Source organism: Vidua chalybeata, chromosome 4 (assembly GCF_026979565.1).
Source record: "Vidua chalybeata isolate OUT-0048 chromosome 4, bVidCha1 merged haplotype, whole genome shotgun sequence".
Taxonomy (NCBI): Eukaryota; Metazoa; Chordata; class Aves; order Passeriformes; family Viduidae; genus Vidua; species Vidua chalybeata.
The window spans coordinates 2,488,293-2,510,759 of record NC_071533.1 but is presented as its reverse complement, the minus strand read 5'-3'; the positions used below and the strand labels follow the sequence as shown (position 1 = coordinate 2,510,759).

General features: G+C 40.2%; 1 protein-coding gene across 1 annotated transcript; it reads right to left on the bottom strand.

Moving 5' to 3' along the window:
• Positions 1 to 397: 397 nt before the first annotated feature.
• ALB (albumin) lies at positions 398 to 10,671 on the bottom strand. Its single transcript, XM_053940115.1, has 15 exons — positions 10,535 to 10,671; positions 9,763 to 9,823; positions 8,797 to 8,929; positions 7,775 to 7,989; positions 7,041 to 7,173; positions 6,772 to 6,869; positions 5,861 to 5,990; positions 4,788 to 5,002; positions 4,531 to 4,663; positions 3,629 to 3,726; positions 3,331 to 3,469; positions 2,451 to 2,674; positions 1,805 to 1,937; positions 804 to 860; positions 398 to 579 (listed from the first exon to the last, which is right to left on the bottom strand). Exons 1-14 carry the CDS (start codon positions 10,617 to 10,619, stop codon positions 810 to 812), a joined length of 1,848 nt encoding a protein of 615 aa, XP_053796090.1. The 5' UTR covers positions 10,620 to 10,671; the 3' UTR covers positions 398 to 579; positions 804 to 809.
• Positions 10,672 to 22,467: the final 11,796 nt, after the last annotated feature.

Below are 22,467 nucleotides of genomic sequence, written 5' to 3'. Positions count from 1 at the left end.
AAGACATGAAAGCTGTCTCAAAGCAGGGCCGTTTGCAACTCTTACAAATGAAGAGATGCTTGATTTGTGGCTGGTGTAAAAATTATCTTTTTTTTTTTTTTACAAGAGCTCTTTGCTAATCCTCTTCTTTAGATCAAACAGTACTTTTGAAGCTTCTCTTAATATGTAATTATAATGGTCGAAGTAAAGTCTAAAATCGGCATGCAATTGAATCAGGGTATTAAAATCTCTCTAAATTCTCATATTCTTTCATAAAAAATTTCCAAGAGCAATAAACAGGGAAAAAAATCTGAAATACAGACTCTCTGCCCATATATTCTACTTAGAATAGCCGTTTGGTGTAGGCAGCACTGCTGAGCTTTGCCTTATGGTGGTCACCAGCAGACAGGGACAGGTGTGCAGTTTTATAAAGCCTTTATTTATTTTTTTTTCTTTTTTTAAGTGAAGGAATTGAAAAGCACATAGTGTGACAAAACACAGAGGGTTGATGAAATATTCATTCAGTACCAAATGAAAAAGGGTAAGGGGTGGGAAAAGTTACACAGAAAGTTTTTTCTTCATGTTTTTCTCACTGGCAACCTGGATTGGAGAGACAAAAGGGAGTATTTTGTAAAATGGCAGCATACTGGTAGTACTTCAGTTGTTTGAGCCCTGTGCAGTGGCAGATGGTTAAACAATTAGGGAAAGCACAGGTGGTGGTTGAAGGGAAGCTGGATGCTTTTTAGGGATAAAGAAGTTAAGTGGATGGAAGTGTGTGCAGGAAGGGGCAGACAAAGGTGTTTGTCATTACTGCTGCTACCTACCTTAGGTTAAGCACCAATTCCTAATGTGGCTCTGCTCTGGACTATTAGGGCAGCACCCTAGGAAAAGGAACACAAACAGCTGTCAGAGAGAAACCAAGGAGAAAAGTAGCTTGTGTTTGAGAAGGAACTGTTAGAAACTTAAACTCGTGCCTCAATTATGGTTCAAAGGATAATTCTGATGGTTCTTCCTGACCCTAGAACCCATGAGCCCCTGGATGTTGTGTGTCTTCCAATTCTGACAAAGGAGGAAAGAAACTTTCAGAACTGATTACAGACAAAATCATTCTTTCCTAAGTCTTCCCAATATGTAACACTTTGGATATAAATAAAAAAGTAATTAGATTATTAAGCAATTTAAGATATTAGTAATAGTTCTGTGCCCTACATTATAATGAGGTTGCTACTGCAAACTGTCATTTATACTTCCTGGCAATGCCATGTGGCTCCAGATAAACCTTTCCTGTGACATGAGCAGCCAAACTCCCAGTATATCTGTACTTGCTGGGCAGTTTTGAGAATTGATCCAGATGCACTTTTTACTGGTAATCCCAGAGTTTTGTAAGGATCTGTAGCACAAAAGGAAGTTTATGTATGCTAGAGATAAAGTTAAATTCTACACGTGGATATTTGTCAGCTGTGGCTTGTAGGTATTTGGCTTTTCTGACAAGGCCCGAGAGAACTTCATCTAATCTGGGATGGAGATGTGCTTTGACTAAACTACCTCCAGACAACTTTTCCATGTGAAATTGTTCAGTGACTATAATCTGTGCACCAAGATACACAGTAAGCTCTGGCCATTTATTGTAAGGGCACATGGACAAGTGACCACAGCAGTTTGCAGAACAACTTTCCAGTGCTCGGTTTCCAGGTTCCTGTATATGTGGTTTGGGTTTTTTTGTTTTTTTTTGTTTTTGTTTGTTTTTTTTTTTTTTTTTTTTTTTTTTGTGTGGTTTTTTTTTTTTTTTTTTTTTTTTTTTTTTTAAAAAGGAGATAGAAAGTACCTCTTCCCCAAGACACCCCTCAACATCTGACTGCTTGCAGCACTTTTCCATCATGGCAGTGAAACCCCCACCAATTGTCTTTAGTTGTTCTTCTGTTATCTGGGGCTTGCGCTTGATGAGGTTGACGAGCAATCTGAAAACAGAGCCACGAGACACAATTAATCTTGCCTGCTCTAGTCAGATTCCTGCTTTACAAGATACCATTCTCCCCAGACACAGCTCATTTGAGGTTTTTTTTTTGTCATGCCTAGATGAGCCTGTGCCTATTGGTGACTCCAAACTCCCAGTCTAACAGAACCATCTGTTTCTTTTGTGTTAACTCAGTTACAGCTGGGTAAAAACTTAGGGAGATGATCTGTATGTTGTCTTAATTAAGAACATCTCAAGATTTGCACTGGCAGTGGGCCTACATGAAACTGATCAGTTAAGAGAGTGATTTTAAATGAAGAAAAATTTCTCCTTTGCCTCTTCCAAACTACTTGATGTTGTATGCTGACCAGGTCAGTGCAAACACATAGTTCCATCTGGTTTTCTCTGTCACTAGTGAAGCCCCAGTCAGGTTACAAAAGAGGGTGTAGCTTCCTTCTGCACTCCCCAACGTGCTACACTTCAAAAGCTTCCCTACAAGGTATTTCTTGGAGCTTACTTCAGCTGCCCTGCTTCGCGCTCAGCCGGAGAAGCACTGCACATTTTCTCATCAAAATTGAACATCATGGGATCAAATGGTGGAGGCACATATTTGGTATCTACACCCAAGGCAGTGAAACATGGTCTCCTGTAAGAGTAGAGTTCATTGCAGCACTGTGAAACCTGGTCATTGATAGGGGTGCTCTCCTGTCTCTTGCACATATCTTCAATGATGACACTCAGCTGAAAAGAAAAGATTAGGGCAAAGGTTAGTTACATCTTCCCAAAAACACAGCAACTAGGTGATGCTCGTATCACAATAGCATAGCTGGAAGTGGAAGCTTTTGAATGTAACACCTGCTGGGAAATGGTACATGTTTAACATTTAAAATATATCGGTATTCCTGGACTAAGGCGTTTCTTCATCTGCAAACAGTCTGGGCATTGGGTTACAATCAGCAGGTTTGAGGGTCTTAGGACAGTCTTTAGCTTTCCCAAATGCAACCTGCCACAGTCTCAGTCATGGAGCTCTGGGCAGCCTAGTCCAGTGGAAGTTGTCCCTGCTCATGGCAGGGTGTTGGAATTGGATGATCTTTAAGGTTCCCTCCAACCCAGGCCATTCTGTGGTTCTATGATTCCTGATTCTATGATTCTATGAACTCACTTCTGCTTGCTGAGGGGAAGCCAAGTTTAACTAAAATTCTTACAAGATACCATCAGATAGGTATTTAGGCTCTCACATCCATTAAAAAAATGAACAGACTTGGAATTCTGTTAGGTAGATGCTTAGTGTGTTTTCTATGAAAAATCACTGTTTGCTATCTCACCAGAATTCAGTATTTTTGCGACAGGAAAAATCTCCCAAGAGGAGAAGGGAAAGGATAAATCCATGTACTCACATAGTCCTCAGAACAAGACATGCGTTGCTGCTCAGGAAGATTGCAGCACTTGTTGCCAACGGCTGTCATTTTCTTCCCGATTTCCAGCAAGGTCTCAGTTGATACCTGAGGCATTTTCTTAGTGTAGCGGACCAGAATTCTGACAAAGTCAAATCAAAATGACTGTTAGTAGAGCATTCTTCTAATACAAGCATATCTAGCCCACTGAAGGGAAAATGGAAGTGAAGACCAAATCCATCTGCCCAGAGCAGCCAGTGTAATTCACTACACTCCAGAATATTTATCAGGAATCGCTCACCCTTTAAGGAAGTCCGCCTCGCCATGGGTTTTGAACAGCTCACAGTTGGTCTTCACAACATCCTCGGTTTCCTTGATGTGCTTGTTCAGTTCCTCTTGCTGCAAACAAGTACAGATTTATTAGTAATGTCAGAGCAGGACTTGCTGGTAGCAGTCATACAAATGTAACTTCTGACCACTTCTACACCTTAACTACAAAATACTCATTTTGCAAGGTTGATCACTTCTGTATAGTTAGGAGGGTGTAGGCAGGAATTGATTCCCTAGCTTGTTTTAAGTTCTAACAGAAATTTCCTTGAAAAAGGCAGCCACTTTGTAAAAATTTAATTTAAATTAATTACCTATTGGACTTATTTTCTAAGCAGTGGGGGTTTATTTGTTTAAATCAAGTAAATATTTCAAATTATTATCAACCACAAGGGGAACATCTCTTGGCCAAAGCTTTCAGGAACTCAACTTATGCTGTGTCTTGTGTGTGACTGAGTTGTGGATCAGACCTAAGCTGAGGTGTCTCTGTGTGCTGGTCACGCACACTCCCATCACAATCCATGAGCAGCCATACTCAGTGTATGAGTGGAGCTCAGAGAATAACTGAGCTATTAGTTGTCAGCCTCAGGACAAGCAGAATCACAACTGAGATACAGAGGCATCAGACAGTTGAGTGAGACTACTCTGAAATAATGTAATGTGACAAATGAAATTACACTGTGATCTGAGATAACCCTGTGTCCTTGCCACGGGCCACGGACTGCTTCATCTCCCATCAGGACATTAACCTCCCCTGGAATTAGCCTCTCCAAAAGCTTCCTGTCTGCTCTTCTGTAGGAGCTTCTCAACACAATTCTTTTATGACAGGTACCAACCAAGCATTTTAGTCATCTGCAAACAAAGCTTTGCACCTACAGCGTTTCCGTAGCACTCAGCAGGGTTGTCTGTCTTGCAGCACTTATCCAGGAGTGTTTCATATCCCTTAGTAATCCTCATAATCAGCTGTGTGGAGAACTCAGGGTGTCTTCGTGAATATTCATAAACAAACCTGAAAGACACAGGAGCAGACAGAGCTCCTGAATAACGTGCTTCTTTCATCAGCACAGTGCAGTAATAACAAGGACATTTCCTCAGGTGGACAAAGAGCTTGGAATGCTGTAGGCACTACTTACTCTGACAGGAATGCATCATGGTTTGGCTCATAGCTTTTACACACTTCCTTATCTTGAATGTATTTTTCAACTAGTGAAGGAAGATTCTCAGGTTTGTCATCATACTCTGCCTCCATGATGCACTTGGTCTGTTCCACAGCTGGCAGCTCGCAGCAGGGCTTGAGTTTGCTTGAGAAAACATCATGTTTGGCGCACACAGAGGCCACCAGCTGTGACTGTAAAATTAATGCATAGTATCAGACAAGCTCTGAAATAATTTAAAGACAGATTAATTAATCTGCTCTCTCTGCTTCAGACTCTTTTCACTCAGGTCACCTATTTACTTAGCACTTTGCTAAAAAAATGCTGTCTTCACACAAAGAGAAATAACTGGGGCATGTGCAGGGTGAATGGTTCCTTCCCTGATCCTAGATACTCTGAGAACCCAAACTCTGGAAAGCCAGGGCACATCACTGAGTACTCTGTCACAAGGATGCTTGATGGATCTTGTAAGTCCTGAGAAAATGCCCAGCTCTGATAGAGGACAACATGTGGTAATCCCAGAGCACTGGAATGAGCTGGGTCAACAAGTGTGTCCAAGTTTGAGTCGGCCAGGCAATACTGAAATCATCTGACTATTGCAGAGGTTTGTTAATCTGTTCTCTGCCATTCATTGGCACTTACAGGAAGGCTGGATTAGTGGCAGGAGAGGATTGACAGGACAGGAGAAAAATTTGCAGCCTTTTTGCCTCTGCTTTTTTTTCCCTATATTTATGATTGAGTTGAAGCGAATACATACCATCAAACAACCTCCCTGTTAAATGTTCTGATTTTGGCCAAACACAGTGGATAAAGTTTAAGTAATGGCTTCTTGTCCCTATGATTAGACAGGGCTAGATCCAGAGCTGGGCCAAATCCTGTTTCCAGTAAGAGTCAATTGTGCTACTCCTGAGCTTTTCAGTGCTTGAGGAGCCTTCCAGCAGTGCTGAGTACAAGTTTAAGTTCCCTGGACTGTGAATGGGTAGCTACATGAATTACTATATTTCTAAACATTTTTCAAATATGTCAACATTGTTTTAAAACAGTGAGCTCACCCAGTCATCCACGCATTCCACCATGTCCCCATCACAGCACTCTTTGTGGACATCCTTCACTTCATGGACCATCTTAACAAGTTCTGCAAATGGAGCCTTGGGGTACTTCTGGCTCATACGAATAAGTTTACTGCGTAGAAAAGGAGAAAAAGACACTTATTTTAAAGCACTGTAGGGAACGGAAACCTTGCAAGTCACTAACGCATGATAAGGTAGGTCAGGATTGTTTCAAGAAAATACTCATGTTTCTCATCCAGTTTCTGGTGGCTAAAGAAAAAAAGGGCATCAACATCTGTACCAGTAAAGCCAGAAAGGAGCAAGTCTGTGGTTCTTCTGTTCTGCCTGAACTGTAGGAATCACACCCTAGTATTCCCCATCACTGTTGAGCAACTGGACAGTGCTCCAGATTACTTGGCACAGATAGATGTAGTCCTGATTATACCTTTAAATGAAAGCTGACTATGTCTATAAAATAATCCTAGTCAATGTTAGTGTATCAGACTGGCCACAGAATCAAAGCACCTCTCTGTGCCCCAACAGCTGATCCAGTTATTAAATTGTAAAAGCTTTTCTTTATCTTACAAGCAAATGTTTTAACAACTGTGATTCTGCCAAATCTGACTTTTTGGTTGGCTTAAGGTTCGAACTAGCACCTTACTCTGCTGATTAGTGATGTGTCCATCACTGAAATCTGTAGGCACTGGAGCAGGGGTACAGCTTTGGCAAAAGCGTGGATTAAGCACACTGTAATCTCTGGTTCTGAGGGGCATTCCAACATTTAATTCTCCATTTTCTGGACTGCTTCCAGAGATGGTTTAATTGCTCTGCAACTCTCACAGCTGAGCTTTTCCTAGATCTCTCTCACAGGTTGACAAACCTACATTTTATCAAAAAAAGTGATTGGAACTTACCTTGCTTCGAAAGTCCTCTCACCATACTTGTGGAGGAGTCTACATCCGTGCTGCTGGTGCACATCTATCTTCTTGGCTCTTTCCTTGATGACAGCTGCCTGTGGTAACAGGACACACACTGTCACATTAAACTGATTACATCCAATGGATAGGATTAGTCCTGACCTGTCTCTCCAAGTTCTTCATGCAAAGCTTTGCACAAACAGGAGAATCCTGCCTGTTTCTCACTCAGTTGCTTAGTGTTATCCACAGAGACAAAGCTGCTGTACCTTTCCATCCAAGCAAGCACCAACATCACTCTCTGAGCAACAGGCTTTAAGTGCATTTTCATACTCAGCAGCCAGACCCAGGATCGCTGGGGCGTGCAAGAAGGGGTTTCTTCTTGCAACAGTATAGATGAAACTAGAAGGAAAAGGAAAAGTGTTAGTTCCATGTTCCAGTGACAACAGCAAATGGCCTTAAACCTCTTGCAGCTTCTCTAACTTTTTTCCTAGTTTAAAAATTTACTTTAGAAATCTAGTTTAGTAATCTGCTTTTGAGACATAATGCTTGCTGATTGGAAATGCTCTGCTAAATCCCACCCTTCCCAAGGCAGGACTCAGTAACTGTCAGTGAAGGATGAACTCCTGATGTTGTCAGCCATCTGGTTTGATGGCCATCTGCTTTTTTAAAATGTGTTGTCAAATAATTTAGAGTTCTGATTTTTAGTGTGAAAAAATCATCTGTGGCCCTTTCACCAACATTTTCTTGACAATTTTTATTCTTTTCACTGTTACCTTTCTTCATTCTTGCCAATTACACCAAGAGTAGTAGAAAGCTGGAGCAAATAAGTTATTAAATCAATATTGGAAACACTGAATTTTCAGCAGGTTTGGGGAAGAAAGGTCATCCAAGTTGTATAAAATGTGATCCTTAACCCCTGTTTGGAATGCAAAAACCTGCTCTCACATGAAATGAGAAAATGTGATCAGGATAAGAAAGAACCAGTGGCCATTTTCCTTACTTTCCCAGGAGTTGCACCCGATGGTCCTTGTACTCGTTGCAGATCACGTCAGCAGCTGGTCTCTGGTAGGGTGCGATGAAGTCTGGTTGCTGAACTTTGAAGGACAGGAAGCACTGATTTCTTTCGGGATCAGCTTTACCACAGCAGTCAGCCATGTCACCGTATGAGTCGCGGAGCTTTTCCACTTGGCAGATTTCATCCAGGAAAATGGAGGGCTGTAGAGGGACATGTGAGGGTTAGAACTAGTGTTTATATTTAGACAGTGCAATGTATTGTCTGTTTATCTGCAAAAGAAAAGCCAGGCTGAATAGTAAATACATTTTTACTGAAGAAGACCATAAATCAAAACAGTCTACTGTTTTTCAATAATTTTATAAAGTTTTATGTACTTCAATATCAAAACGGTTCCAATGCTTTACTGAAAAAAGTTAATTATAATTTAAAATACTCTGTGCAAGACAGTGATCTCCTTTTACTTATAATCTGACAAAACTGAATTTTCAGATGAATTGAAGCGGGATTTGATGGAAACCTTGAGGGAGAACTTCATTTAGCTCCAAGTGTTAGATGTCCAGCAATCCTAAATACCTGCAAACTTCTTTGGTTACCTCATTTTAGAGGAATTTTTTTAAACTTTCATAAACGAAATGCCCTAAATTAGCACACACACCTTTTCAAGTCATCCCAGTGTGAAAATCCACACACTTGGGTCACTTTAATACCTAGAATTAGGCCTGTACTTCACAGCTGGTGTTTTGTACTAAGTGCTACCATTTATTTTCAGGCAATGTACCACCCAAGTGTGGTATTTGGTAACCAACATATGGATCCGTGGATCATTAGGCACTTAAAGGCAGAGGTTTAAAACCCGACAAAACCAAATTCTTTAAGCACTGAAATCTGAGCATTGGCCTGTGACAACAGCCACACCTGAAAGGTTCAGGTGTAAGTCCTCAAGGAGGGTGATGGTGGCAGCTGCACAGAGCAAGGAGAAATACAATGGTGAAGGATTCGCTGCCTACCAGTGATTTTGAGCACTCAGGAGCATCCTCGTTGGCCACACACTTATGTGCCAAATCAACAACATCCTTCACCAGCTTGGACAGTCCTTCGTAGGAGCATCTCTGGAGGTACTGGGCAAATGTGATCATGGCCCTGAAACACAAAGCACAGTTTGGAATCAGTACTGAGAAACATCAGGCAGTATTTTCAAGGTGCCTCTGAATTGAATTGAACTGGTTTGTTCAAATGACATGCATGAAGGTTAACCAGAATGCCATGCAGAGCATAGTGCCAGATCCCACATCTGTCTTGTTCTCTTCTCCTTTCTGAACATGTTTTTAGCCTTCCCAATAACCTTTTTACCTTCCCAGTAAAAGAAGTATTGAATATTAAATTATGAACAAACCAGAAAAGACTGTGATTGGAGTTTTCTGTCACTTATACCAGCAAACTCATAAATGCCGTGACCTAAGCTGGATTTGGCCACTGTGACAAATTATGATCTCCAGGCTGCCTTCTGTCAGCACTTATGTCTCTGTCAGGGCCCTCTGTCTTTCCCAAAACCAGTTTCAAAAGAAGATCACTGAATCGTCTCAGAAAACCTGTCACAGCCTTGTTTTTTCAGGTTAGTGGTTTGTTTGTGGTTTTTTTCTGGCAATGTTGCCAATGCAGCATAATTTATCTTCATTCTAGGGATATCAAACCTGTGTTCCTCATTCCTATTTTATTTTCAGAGAAGGAACAGAGGCTTTTTCACAAGGTTTGCAAGGAGTTCTTTTCCCAGAGAGCAAGAAAGTCATTGTGATGTTTGCAGGTCTTAAAATATTTCTAGGTTTTGCAGTAACAGTGAGAGGCTAAGTCAGTGTTTCAGTGAGACATACACATTCCCTGTGAGCTCATACAGTGTGTCTTACTTTCCCTTTTTGGTACAATATCAAGAGAGACAAAAGAAGCAATCAGAAGGTGGAAGCTGAACATTCACTTACACTGCCTTAAATGTCTCTTCCTTCAAGTCGTTGAAGCGGTGGGCAATCGGACTCTTGTGGTCTAGGAAGGAAAACAAAGGGAGTAGTGATGCTCACTGTCACACTGGCTGTGCTGGACCCTGAGAAATATATTCTGGGCACCACGGGCCAGATTTTCACAAGTGTTCAGCATTCATCCGACTTTTATACTTAAAAACTTAAGAAATCGAACATTTTCTTGTTCATTTGTCTACAGGTACCTAACTCGTAGCTTTGCTTGTCTTTCTGATGGAACCCAAGCCTGTGATTTTTATGGTCCTAATAGAATATTTACCTCTGTAAGCAGCAACTTAATTCAGATATTCAAAATGACTGTTAGGACTTAATATTTAGCAGATGTGTCTTTAGGGTAACCACCACCCCCAAATGCTGCAAATAAAGCAGTGCAGCTGCAGTTTGATTAGAGCAAACCTTCTTCTTCTGAACGCTAAGTTATTAACTTGTCAAAAGACAGAACTTCCAAAAGCAGAGTGCAGCTGCTTTTTCCATGCTGGAAAGGAACAGATCCTGACTCACTGACATCTGTTCATGCACCACATTTACTCGCCCAGTTCAGTTGTCCTGAGTGTCCTACCCATCTCCCCACTGTCTCTTAATTTATTTTCTTTTCTAGTCAATCATATTTTTCTGTTCAGTATGGATCAGGCTCCCACTAATTGTTTGTGGAACCATATTCAAGACATTGAATTGATAGAACAAAGTCTTCCAAGAGAACTAATTAGTCCTTTCTTACCTGCATCTCGTGCAGTTCTTTGCAGATTCCTGGATCTGGCAGAGCTCAGGAGAAGAATTAATGAAATTAATGTTAACCACTTCATGGTTTCCGATTATGATGTGAGCAAAGTTGCTCAAAAATGCTAGGAAGATTGAAGGAAGAACATTTGCTTATATGCCCTTCACTACCTGTGCTTGTAAAATATTAACCCTCGAGCTGGCATTTGTGGATTGCCATTTGGCCTGAAGAAGATTACAAAACTTCACCTTGACAAAAAATTAATTTGATATTGGTTATTTATTCTGTGTTGTTACTCTGGGCTTTTCCGTCCTGAAGAGGTTGAACCTCCCAGCACCCAAAAAAGATAAAGTTTTACGTAAATTTCCTTATCAAATGACAAACAAGGAGTTCAAGGCATCAGACAAAAAAGTCATCAGGGCTAATCCTATAGACTTTTTTTTTTTCCTACTATTTGTTCAAAAGCAAAGCATGTTGGTATTGTATAGCAACAGCTGACCCAGAGAGGACTCAGTCCACTTGAAATTAGGGAATTTTAATTTTAAATCACTTTATTGAGATGATCTGGCTAATCTAGTCAGCTGTGGCTGATTTGAGCACCTGAATTTGTTAGGTCCTACTCTGGTTTTCTGTGGGTACTGCTGTCCACCGATATCCAGAAAACAGCCAAACACATGGGTAAACATGTTCAAGAGCTATAATTTCAGAATTTTTGCAATTTCTCATTTGTACTGATATCCTCCCAAGAGTAATCTCTTAATTAAACATTGCTCTCATCTCTGAAAAATTTCCCAATGATTAGTCAGTAACTTAGGAGATCAGAAACAAGAAAAATGTGCAGTTTGCACAGAGCCCCAGGACATGGAATAAATCAAAATTACTTTTCTAGGACACCCAGTGAGATGCTTCAGAAATTCCCAAACAAGTACAAGGTTGTATCCTTGCTGAGTGCAAAGTGATGTAGCTTCCCAGGGGGAGATACTATGATTTATTTTAATTCATTTATGTCCCCAATGTGTGGATATCAACCCACACAACTGGAGGTTGTGTGCTGCCTTGCAGCTCTGCTTTGTGAGTGCCCACGTGGTAGAGCTGAGCATGTAGTCTCCAAACTCTTCCTTAGTCTTTAAGATTCCCTTTGTTTACTCTGTTTTTCTTCCTTAGGTGGGCAGTTTTGCCATAACTCTGTATTATTCCTAATGGGGATAGCAAGAACAATTCATGATCGGTTTTCTGGAAATTTGACTAAGTAAGTACATGCATAATACTTCCTTTTGTTTCTGAGTGTGAGCTTTTAAAGAGATTTGAAATAAAGCAAATGACATGTCTAAGCTCAAAATATTTGCAGGCAGTTTTCATTCAGGAAAATGCCCACACAATGCATCTTGTGTTCCAGAAAGGCTGTTCTTTTCTCCAGGAATAACCACATAAAACTGAGATGAGTTCACAGAATAGTATGATACAATGAAATTTCTACAGTCTGCTGCTGTTGCAAAAAAAAAAAAAAAAAAAATCTGCATTTTCCCGAGTCTGCTCCTGATATTTTTGTAGGTGAAAAGCAGCATTCAGTTAGTGATTTAAATGAACAAGGCTCTATTTTGGGAATTAAAAGGTTATTTGGATAACTCTTACATGAAGGATGGTGCAGGAAAGCCAGGTTGGCAGAAAAGCAATGTTAGAAATGTCCTAATGTTAGATATTGTGATTGTTTTCAGGTGGTTGTAGCAAAATCCCACATTTCTGGAGAATTCCGGGAACTGATGAACAATCTGGACCTTTCAGACCTGGGCTGCTTTAGCCTAACAAAATCTAGGGAAAGAGCTTGTTAATTCAGCATGTAATTATTTTACTGACCATATCCCTCTGTGAGAGAATAGCCATCTCCTTTCAAATCTTAAGAGAGCATTCAGTGGGACAGAAACACACATTTAGGTATTTTGTGGATATCTATAAGGCAGTAAAAAACTGGTATTGGTGAATGATGTCTTAGAACAGCTCCTGAGATGCTGTCAGGTTGTACCAAAGAAGTCTCCAGAAAACTACAGCTAAGGGCTGGGAGGGCAAAGCTAAAATTCAGCACCATGATTGCAATGTTGCATCTTGAAAGCTCTCTGGAATTTTCCCTTGCAGCATTGTGCAGTGTTAGCAAGAACACTCCTGGTCCCCTGGAGTTAATATGTAAGTTTGGAATACAGGGTCCATGTTTATTTCTAGATATCTTCTGTTGTCTGTCCTGTACTTCATGCCAATGGTTCATATAACTGCTGAGAGCTGAACTCCAATGCTCATGTTTGTTTAACAATATTAAATAGTATACTGAGTTTCTTGTTACTCAGTGCTTTCATACTGCATTGAGCTCACTCCAATAAAGTTGTCCTGGTATTAGAAAAAGGAATTTATCAATGGCATTTTAGGATGATCCATTTTAACACTCATTTATGTCTAAAGTTACATATGATAATTAGTTTTATTCCAGGTATGGGGAACCAAAGGACAATAATTCCAAGAGTAATTGACCTGAAAATAAAAAGGATGCATACTTTTAAAATATTTCATCATACCAGCCTGTGCAAAGTGGAAGAGTAGAAACAAAGTGGACCGAGATGTACTAATATAGAATGAGGCTCTTGAGAAACAAATGTGATCATAAGAACAGCTGTCAGAGTCCTTTGGGAAGTAAGTACTTCTCGAAATAATCTCTCAGAACCCAAAGGACATCAAGAAACCCTTTACTTTTGTGGCCCTCCATTTTATTTACTGCTGTTTCTTGCTTTTTTTCAAGACCTGTAGTTCTGTTTGTGGGACTGAACCATGAGGCACACACCAAACCTAGAGACAAGACATTCCTGTGCCAGTATCTGCAGTGAGTAGCTATTTTTCAATGACTGTAATGATCAGTATATTTCTAAATAAATGTCTGTAGCTCTGGACACATGGACAGTTATCAGACATTGTTTTTTTTTTCCTGCTCTGGTGCAGGATGTTTGCCATTCTTATCACTGATGTCTGGCTCCTGTGTAGAACGAGTCAAACATCTCAGATATATGGCTTTTGTTTGAACAGAGATGGACTCATCGATGCAAAACAAACATAAAGACAGAAGGGGTTTGATCACCGTGGCAGAGCAGGTAGAGACCTGCTCAGGTGTAGCTAATAGCATTCCATGTCAGGTGTATCTTGTGGGTATATCATCAGTGAGTGGCTTCTGGCATCAGCCACCCACCTGCAGTGCTGGTTTGTTCTTGATCATTCAAATAAGGATTTTTGAATCTACAAGAATGACTATTCTTGCTGATCCTGTACACTTGATCCCTGGGCCATTCTAGCATCCCTACCCCTTTGTCTCACAAGTCCACAGTGTAGTGATGTAGCTGTTTTCCTTATTAATGACTGTTTGCCAACATCATTCTTTGGCAGCAGGAACAAGAACAGCTTTGCTTCGCCTATTAAACATTCGATTGCCTGAATATATCCAAACATACAGCCTTCAGTGCTTTTTGAGGGTATCAATTCTGAGACTTCTCAGAACTTGTCTCTACTTTCCACGTCCCTATGACTTTTTGCTCTGCCAGTTCAAGTAGGTAATCCACAAGAAAACTGAGTATTGGCTTCATCTATTATCCATTTCTAAGGTTCCTCAGCAAAAATCAGTGTTATATCTTGGTATGAGCATATCTAAATGTTGTATCTAAATACAAAATAGATGCAGGAAAGAAATACCCGAGGTGCAGCTTTGCTCTATTCCAGAATTCCTTCTCAGGAAGATTTTTTCCTTTGGTGTTTCTTATAATAATAAGATAATTATTGATAATTGCCTTTGATAATTGTCTCTGGAACTGAAATCATTGTGCTGCTGTGATTGATTTTTGGCTCATGATAGGACTATCGGTGGAGATCTTTTTTTTTTCTTCCTCTTACATAAGTCCCAGAGACCTTTGGAATCCAGTGCATTCACTTGTGCCCTATAAACTTTTTGGCACTCAGTTTCCAATTTCTGTGCTGCTCTGCTATGCTACTTGATGGCCTTTGGCAGGAGAGAAGAGCCATTTAATGTGGTACAGTCAAGAGCCAAAGCTGAAAGCTTCTGTTTGGCAAGAGATTGTTAATACTTCTTCCCTAAGTTTGATGTGCTTCAGCTTTAGCAATAAAAGAAATAATGAAAACTTTTGAGGAACATCAGGAAATGTTTGGAGCATCTTTTTGTTTTGAATTTCTTTAGGCTGTTGATCCGTAACCTTCAGTTTTAAAAAAAAATATGGCTACAAACTTTTTTGTAACTGTAAGCAGGTGTATTTGCTAAAATCAGAAACAAGCATGTGTAAAATGAGCTAACAATTCTGGGAGCCACTGGGTTTGCTCTCAACTTGAAACACTTTAAGAGTTGAAAAAAATCCTGTATGTCTAGAGGGGCTGTAGGACTTGTGGAAAATTTCTGCCATTCTGCAGCTGCCCCCCACAATGTTACTGCATCACCTGGCAGTGCTGACACTCTTACTTGCCTTATTTTTCATTTAGTTTCATTGTAAATTTAGGGGTTTCCCATCCTGCCCTAAAAACTGCCAAGCTGGTAAATATTTTCTCCTTCATGTCCATCTCTGTAGAAACAGAATCTGTGTTACTGCTACAGTTGTTCTCTTGTGCTCTTGTGTTATTTTTTTCTGTTAGGCCCTTGGGGTTTTTTTGTTGGTTTCTTTCTTGGGAAGATCCTAATTAACCTCTTTAAGACAAGTTGTAAATGTTCAAATGTTAAGGAGATAAAGGGAGTGATTCTTTTCTCAGCCTTTCCTTTATTCCTGAGCAAATGATTTCTTAAGATAAAGCCCTCAGAACTTTGAAAAATGAAGTCATGGAGCAAGAATAGCATTTCCCACCTCAAATATCCCCCACCGTCTTTGGAATTTCTTTAACTGAGAGTCAGGGCCTGAGGTGGCACCTCAGCAGGAGAAGAAAAGTTTGTAGAGCCATTTTTAGGTCCTTGTTACTGGAGCAGGCAGGACAAGACATTTTAAATTTTGGCACTGCCATTTACTTGCTGACATATAAGGATAGTCCACTTCTGCATATTATGCTGCAATTACAAATTCTGAGGCTCCACGAATGAAATGTGAAGCCTCCTGTCCCCACAAGTGAAATAGGCACGGTGAAATATTCCCACATTTCTGCCTTAGCCTGTGAAGCAAAGTTCAGTTAGTCAAATCCAAGTACCTGTACTTTTCTGTTGTAAAACTCAATTGTTTTTCAAGTAGCATTCAACCAGACCACATTTATTAGGTGAGCTCTGGCTTGTAGTTCCAGGTTCAGTACTTCCTTCAGTGTGAATCAGATTGCCAGTGATAACACCAGGATGTAATGATCTCTTAGAAGAGAACTGGATTTGCAGCAGCAGCAACAAAAGATGGCCTTTCTCAGGTTGCTGTTTTCCTTCCCATGTTCTCCTTTACCTGGGTTTGTTGCACTATGACATGTAATACTGCAAACCTGGGATTCCCAGAGTTAAGGAAGTGACTAGAAATAATACAAAACTGAGGAAATGTTGCTTGGTTTATTTGTTTGTTTTTCTTTAGAGTAGTGCTTATAAACTGTGATTTTCGAAGATGTGAATAATTGGGGTTTGAAATTCACTCCCTCTGATTTTGAGGGCCTTCAGGAAGACCTGATTTTAGAAGAAAGGTTCCTCAGTACATTCCCAGAATCAGAAAATTTCATCAGAGACCAAAAACTGCAACTGAGCTTAGCAAAGAGCTCTATGGTTCATGTGGTTCTCTTAAATAAGTTATCAAAAGATTGGTCTGTACATCAGAGGAACTAAAGAGATCTATCAGGCAGATCTGTGGCTGTGCAAAGCCCAGCTAGCTGTGATGTTTGGTTTGGGTTTTATTTAAATTTGACCACTAAAATGAGAATCCTTCTTAAGCCATGCAAAGAAATATTAACGAACTCTTTGCACATGAAGCTTTTGGTGTTGTCTTTTGGATCAATTAGGCAGAGGCTACACTCCCAAGGGCATTCCTCTGTGGTGCTCTCCAACCCTATGCTGACAGTCCTTGACATTTGCTTTCTGCCCAAAGGCCTTTTTTGCTCATACCGACAGCGCTTCAATATTGCCAGTCAGGCATATCCATAGCCTATCCACAGGTCTCAAAAATAACTCAGGAAATTCAATTAAAACAATTAATGCCCTTCTCTGGTACCTTCAATTTAGTGTGGATTTGAGTTTCTGACTTTGCTCCTTGACTCTGAGTGCTGGAAAACAGAGTGGGTGTCTAAGCACTGGAGCTATTCCCAGGGCAAAGAGACTTAAGGCTTCCCTTAAAATCAGTGCAGATCTAGGGAGATTCCTGGCTCCCTGGACTGGGAGATTGGAAGCTGGGCAAATTATGTGTTCAACCCAATTTTTCCCTGTTCCTTCTGGCAAAGAGGACAGCCTACTGCCAAGTCAAGACTGAGGACACCGTTCCTGGTGAGCCCAGGAAGCCTGAAATTGCTGAGAGTCTGATATGAACATAAGTCTCGTTGTTTCTGAGGTCCTGCTGCACTGTTGGGCACTGCAGCTTTGCTGTCAGCAAGGAGGAGTTTTGGGATGGATCCTTTGACATCCCAGAATACAAATGTTCTTGTATCACTTGACAGAAATCTCTCAAGTGCAGAGCCTGCCCTCCCTGCAGGTTTGTCAGAGCCAATATGGAAATGTAACTATGGATCTTATGGAAGTTTATCAGTACTCTGATGTTTCCACTGAAACATTTTGGATTCAGTTAATTTAAATGCTTTACTGGTGCACTTGCCAGTGCTAGGTTATTGGTTGGATTTGATGAGCATGAAGGGACCAGTTTGGTCAGGCACAATTTGCCCTTAGAGAAGCTGTCCTGGATCACTTCTCTGTCTTGCATGTGCCTCAACATTGCTTCCATTAGGATCTGCTCCAAGGTCTTCCCTGGCACAGAGGTAAGGCTCACCAGTCTGTAGTTCCATGGGTCTTGCTTTCTACCCCTCTTACAAAATGTTTCTTTTTTCCCACTCACTGGGGACTTCACCTGACAGCTGTGACTGTTCCATGATGGTGGAGAGTGGCTTGGAGACCACATCAGCCAGTTCCCCCAGGACCTTGGGATGTGTGCTATCAGAGACTCGTGGCTATAGAATGTTCCATGTCATTCCCACTATCACAAAACAGAAACTCCACTGACATGGGCTAAGGTTATTTTGCCTGTCCACCCACAAAAATAAAACTTCACAGTCAAGCTGGTCATAAAATTCAATCCAGAACAACATAACAAGGAACTTCGGTGTATTATGTTAGTTAGTTTTCAAAGAAAATAATCTTATTTTATTTGATTCTTTGTTATCAGCTAGGCAACCTATCTGCTTCCCCTTCGGAAAGGAAAATCAAGTTTTCCCTTCCTGCTTTTAGTATATAACTGCACTTTAGGCAGAGACTCCTGTCTCTTGGGCACTGATATTGCTTAAGGAGCTTCTTGGCAACTCACTAATGTTACCAGGTCCTCTGTGCTGGATTTTCAAATATATTCAGCATTGGCCTAATTCTGGTCACATCATAGTCAGTGCCAAAACTTGCCTGATTTTTCTGGAAAGCGAGCTCAATAAAAGGGAGGTTGTATCTTGGATCTTTCCAGGCAGATTTTCAACCCTCCCTACAATATTTTTAAGGAAGTTATTTCACACCAAATCACAGAAATGTTTTTAGATTGGTTAGTGGACAAGTAGGACATGTACCTGCAAAAGCAGGTAATATTGAGATGACTCTAAAAATTCTGTTCAAGCCTAACCTTTTCCTAAATGAGAGCTCTGACGGGGGACGCTATGTTGTGTCCTGAATAAACAGGTATCAGCATTCCATAAGAACTAGCCCGATGAAGCATATTCCAAGCACTCAGGCAGGAGAAATCTGCCACCTACTGTTAACAAAACTATTTGTACAAAGAGACCGTAGACCTCAAAACTGAGAAAAATTTCATGTTCTTGTGGGCAAAGAAAGTGACAATTGTAGAGAATTGCCACAATGATGTGTCTAAAAAAGAGATCAGCCCTCACTGGGGTTGGATTAATAATGGAGAGAAAATGCGGCTTGTTGATTAGTAATGATGTGTGATTTATTTGGTGCTCTTATTGTGTATTATTAGTGTAGTGCTTATGGAGGCACTTTTCTTAAAGAATGTTTGCCTTGTCCTTACAGGTGTCTTTTTAAATTAAAGAAACATATCAAAAATACAAAATGTGAGAAGTTCCTTAAGATATGAGATAATGCTGATAAAGCACTCCAAAAATTCTGGGCTGCTTTTCTGGCTTGTGACAATCACTATCTAACAAAGAGATGCACAGGATTTGGAATTAGGGTACATAAATGCTACATATAAAGTGCTTTGCTGAATCCAAGTTTAACACTCACTGAAATTAAGCAGCATTTAAGAGCTTTGGTGTACATGGAGAGACTGTAGTGATGTCTGAAGGTAAGCTTGGTAATTTGTGTTCAAACCGAGCTCTGGAGTTTGTATTCAAACTGAGTTCTGAAAAGTTAAATATTGGAAATTAATATATTGTCTATAATTGAAAATTACACACTTGAGAAAACTGAGTTGAGGCTGTGCATCAGAATTCATGAATGAGAATAAAAGATCCAGATTTACCTTTCAAGACACTCATAGGCTCACTCACCGGACAGTTATAAGTTTGACATTTGAGATATTTTCTCATTTAAAAAGTATAAATGAACTCAGAGTCATAAAGAAGAAAGTAAGAGGATAACAAGTGACAAAAAGAAAATTCACCCCACCAGCACTTTTTCTCTTTATGGAAAAGGTCACTAATTGACAAACACAGAGCTATTCAAGGTAGCTCCTAACTTTGTAACTAGCTAGCAATAAAGTCAATGGCACTGTAAATGCCACACACAGACAGAAATGCTTCTTTAGCCCACTGGAAATAAATTACACACAAAATAATCACTTAATATGTACTGTCCACTAAAAAAAAAATCAGGACATACATATTTAAGATTCTTTAGTAAATGCTTTAGTAAAAATTAGTAAATGCTTTAATAAAAATTAATTTCCAAAGCACTGCAAAGAATTAAAATCAGACTAGTTTTAGCTGCAGGTGTGTTGCTGGCTTTTAGCTCCACCTGCTGAGTGCAACTGAAATAACAGAAACACTGAGCTCTCCTCTGTTTTTAAAAAACCCTGTCCCAAGGGCCCCTAAAGCAGAGCAGGAACCCACAATATGTAGCCAATAAGTGAAACAGCACACAGTGAAAAAGTGAGGGCAGGTTCTGTTTGAAAGCAGAGGCTCCACAGGACCTTTGGGGGTTAGGGAATTTTATACCATCAAAAACTTGTAGACAGTTTTTCTAGTTCTAATTTGAACTCTGTAAAAATATCTTCTTCCACTTTAAGTGCCTTTCTGAGATACCAAAGGCATTTCTTACACTGCCTTCACTGAATCCAAGGTCTTACCGAGTTTTACATGGAGATTCCCACTCCCTTCCTTATCCAGAGATAAAACTACCCTGGGAGGATGAATATTTTCAAGGCACACTCTATATGAGGAGAGAAAAAACAGCCTGAGCCTTGTTGTTCTGCATGCCAGCAGAAGGCTGCTTGCGTAGAGATCTTCCAAGCTGCTCCAGGAGAAGCTGTTTCAAGGACTAATTTCAGAACTAATCAATTGTGTACTTAAAAAAGTGGTTACTATAGAAATTATCATTATGGATTGGCTGAACCCAGGCAAAACACGAAGTGTAAGAGATGTTGATCCTTCTAGCTGACTCCTGTGCAGCCCACAACTGATGCTGCCTTAAATGCCAGCAATTAAAACAGAAAAAAAAAAAACCAAAACAACCAGCTAAACATTAATTTGACAAGTAAACTTTAATATTCAAATATAGGTGATGCGGCTTTGGCTTGAGAGGTCTCATTTAGAGTTTTGGATTACAGATCCCTTATACATGAAATACACAAAAAAATACACTTTATCTTATGATTTGTCCTGTCTTTGTTTTATGTTACCCATGACCACGCTTGAAGAGAATGAGAAAGATTCCAGAATCTTGTCCAGACGCCCTTTGCCTCTATTTGCCATGGTATTTTTCAGGTTTATACTCACAAAGGATAATAATTTTGAAAACTTATCCAGCATATTAGGAGCCTGAAACACACCTTTGGAATAATTTATGCATGTTAAAATGTAAGGCTCACAGAGTACTAATGCATTTTAGGATTTCAAGTGCTTAAGCCATTTCTTAACTAAGACTCCCAAAGTATTAAATATATTACAGAACATATGTTTTGTACAGAACATATGTTTTAACAGAACACTAGCAGATTTATTCATTGAATCAACTGTTGAAAGATTTTGCTTTCTGGTCTTGTTTTTCCTTTCACAGTTCTCCCTGTGAGGAAGTGGTCAAAGCTGGCCTGATGCTCTAAGAGCAACTCATAGAACATGCACCATCAGTATCTGAGACGGAACACAAATGATGGGCAAGGCACTTGAGTGGGATACGTTGGTGTGTTTCCAATGACATTGATCACGGATAAGGACAGCCAAGGGCAAAATCACCTGACTTGCTGCACCAAAGAGGCAGAAGTTGATCCCAAAGGGGCTTTCAGACTGGAGGGGTTTGAGTGTGAGCAGTAATGTAAATTTACCTTCTGCTGTAACTCTATGCACTTCTCCTGGGCTAGCACTGCTCCTCTTAAATTCTCCATCTGTCTGGATTGTTTTTATTTTCTTTACTCACAAGGCCACACCACATGAGATGCTCACAGGAAACTCACTGTATTGAAGAAATAGAGCTAGTTAAAAAACGTAATTTAAAGCAAATGATATGGCTACATAAAATCTGTTCTAAATAATTCTTTTCCATGTGCAATTTATTGGGATTAAAACTGAGTGGTTTAGACAAGGCTTAAAATGCGTCATGGACAATTGCACTTCTCTGAATGTTCAAATGTTTGTGTTCTTTTTCTTCTTTCTCCCTTTGCCTTGGACAGCAGTCATTGCATACTTGCTGAACAACTTCAGTTCTGTTACTTCTGTTTAAAATAAGTCATGGTGGTCTAATTGTAGTTTATCTTACCTCCCATTTCAGATGGATCTTCCATGCTGGCACCAAGGAGGTCCAGTGAGCAAGTCCCTTTGGTATGTGTTGAGACAATACAATCTGGGGTTCACAGTTCCCTGAATGATACAAATAAAAACATTCCAGCACATATAGAAGCTGCAAAGATGACAAAACTGTACATATCAAAGACAATGAAAGCATTCACCAGTGACAATGGCAGGATTTGGGGTTTGGATTAAAGGTTATTTGGATGACCAGCTTGGTAGCCTTGTGGAAGTTGTAGCAGTCCTGAGTTCGGGTTAAAAATTCAAGAAGTTATGAACTTTTTTCAGTCCCTGTATTAATTGCAAACAAAACTCATGCTCCTTTGCTCTCTGCTTCCTGACCTTGACAATGACACTACTTCCAGCAGCTGTAAATGAAACTGAAAGCAGATCCATGAGGCTAATTATACCACAGCAGAGGTTTCAACACATTGTTTGTCCTGTAGAACTTTCTAAGGAATCTGGCACATAGGAGACAGTTCCTGAAAGTATTCACTGAATCCGGACCCTGAGCTTTCCCACCACTCCTATGGAGTGCTCAGTGGGATGATAAATAACCTGGAGGAAATAGAATAAATACAGAAGCAGAAATCACAGATAAAAGAGATAACAAAGGATTGTTAGGAGGGTGGTGAGGCCCTGTCACAGGTTGCCCAGAGAACCTGTGGCTGGCCCATGCTTGGAAGTGTCCAAGGCCAGGTTGGAGAGGGCTTTGAGCAGCCTGGGGTAGTGAAGGGTGTCCTTGCCCATGGCAGGAAGCTGGAACTGGGTGATCTTTAACATCCGTTCCAACCCAAACCAGTTTGTGG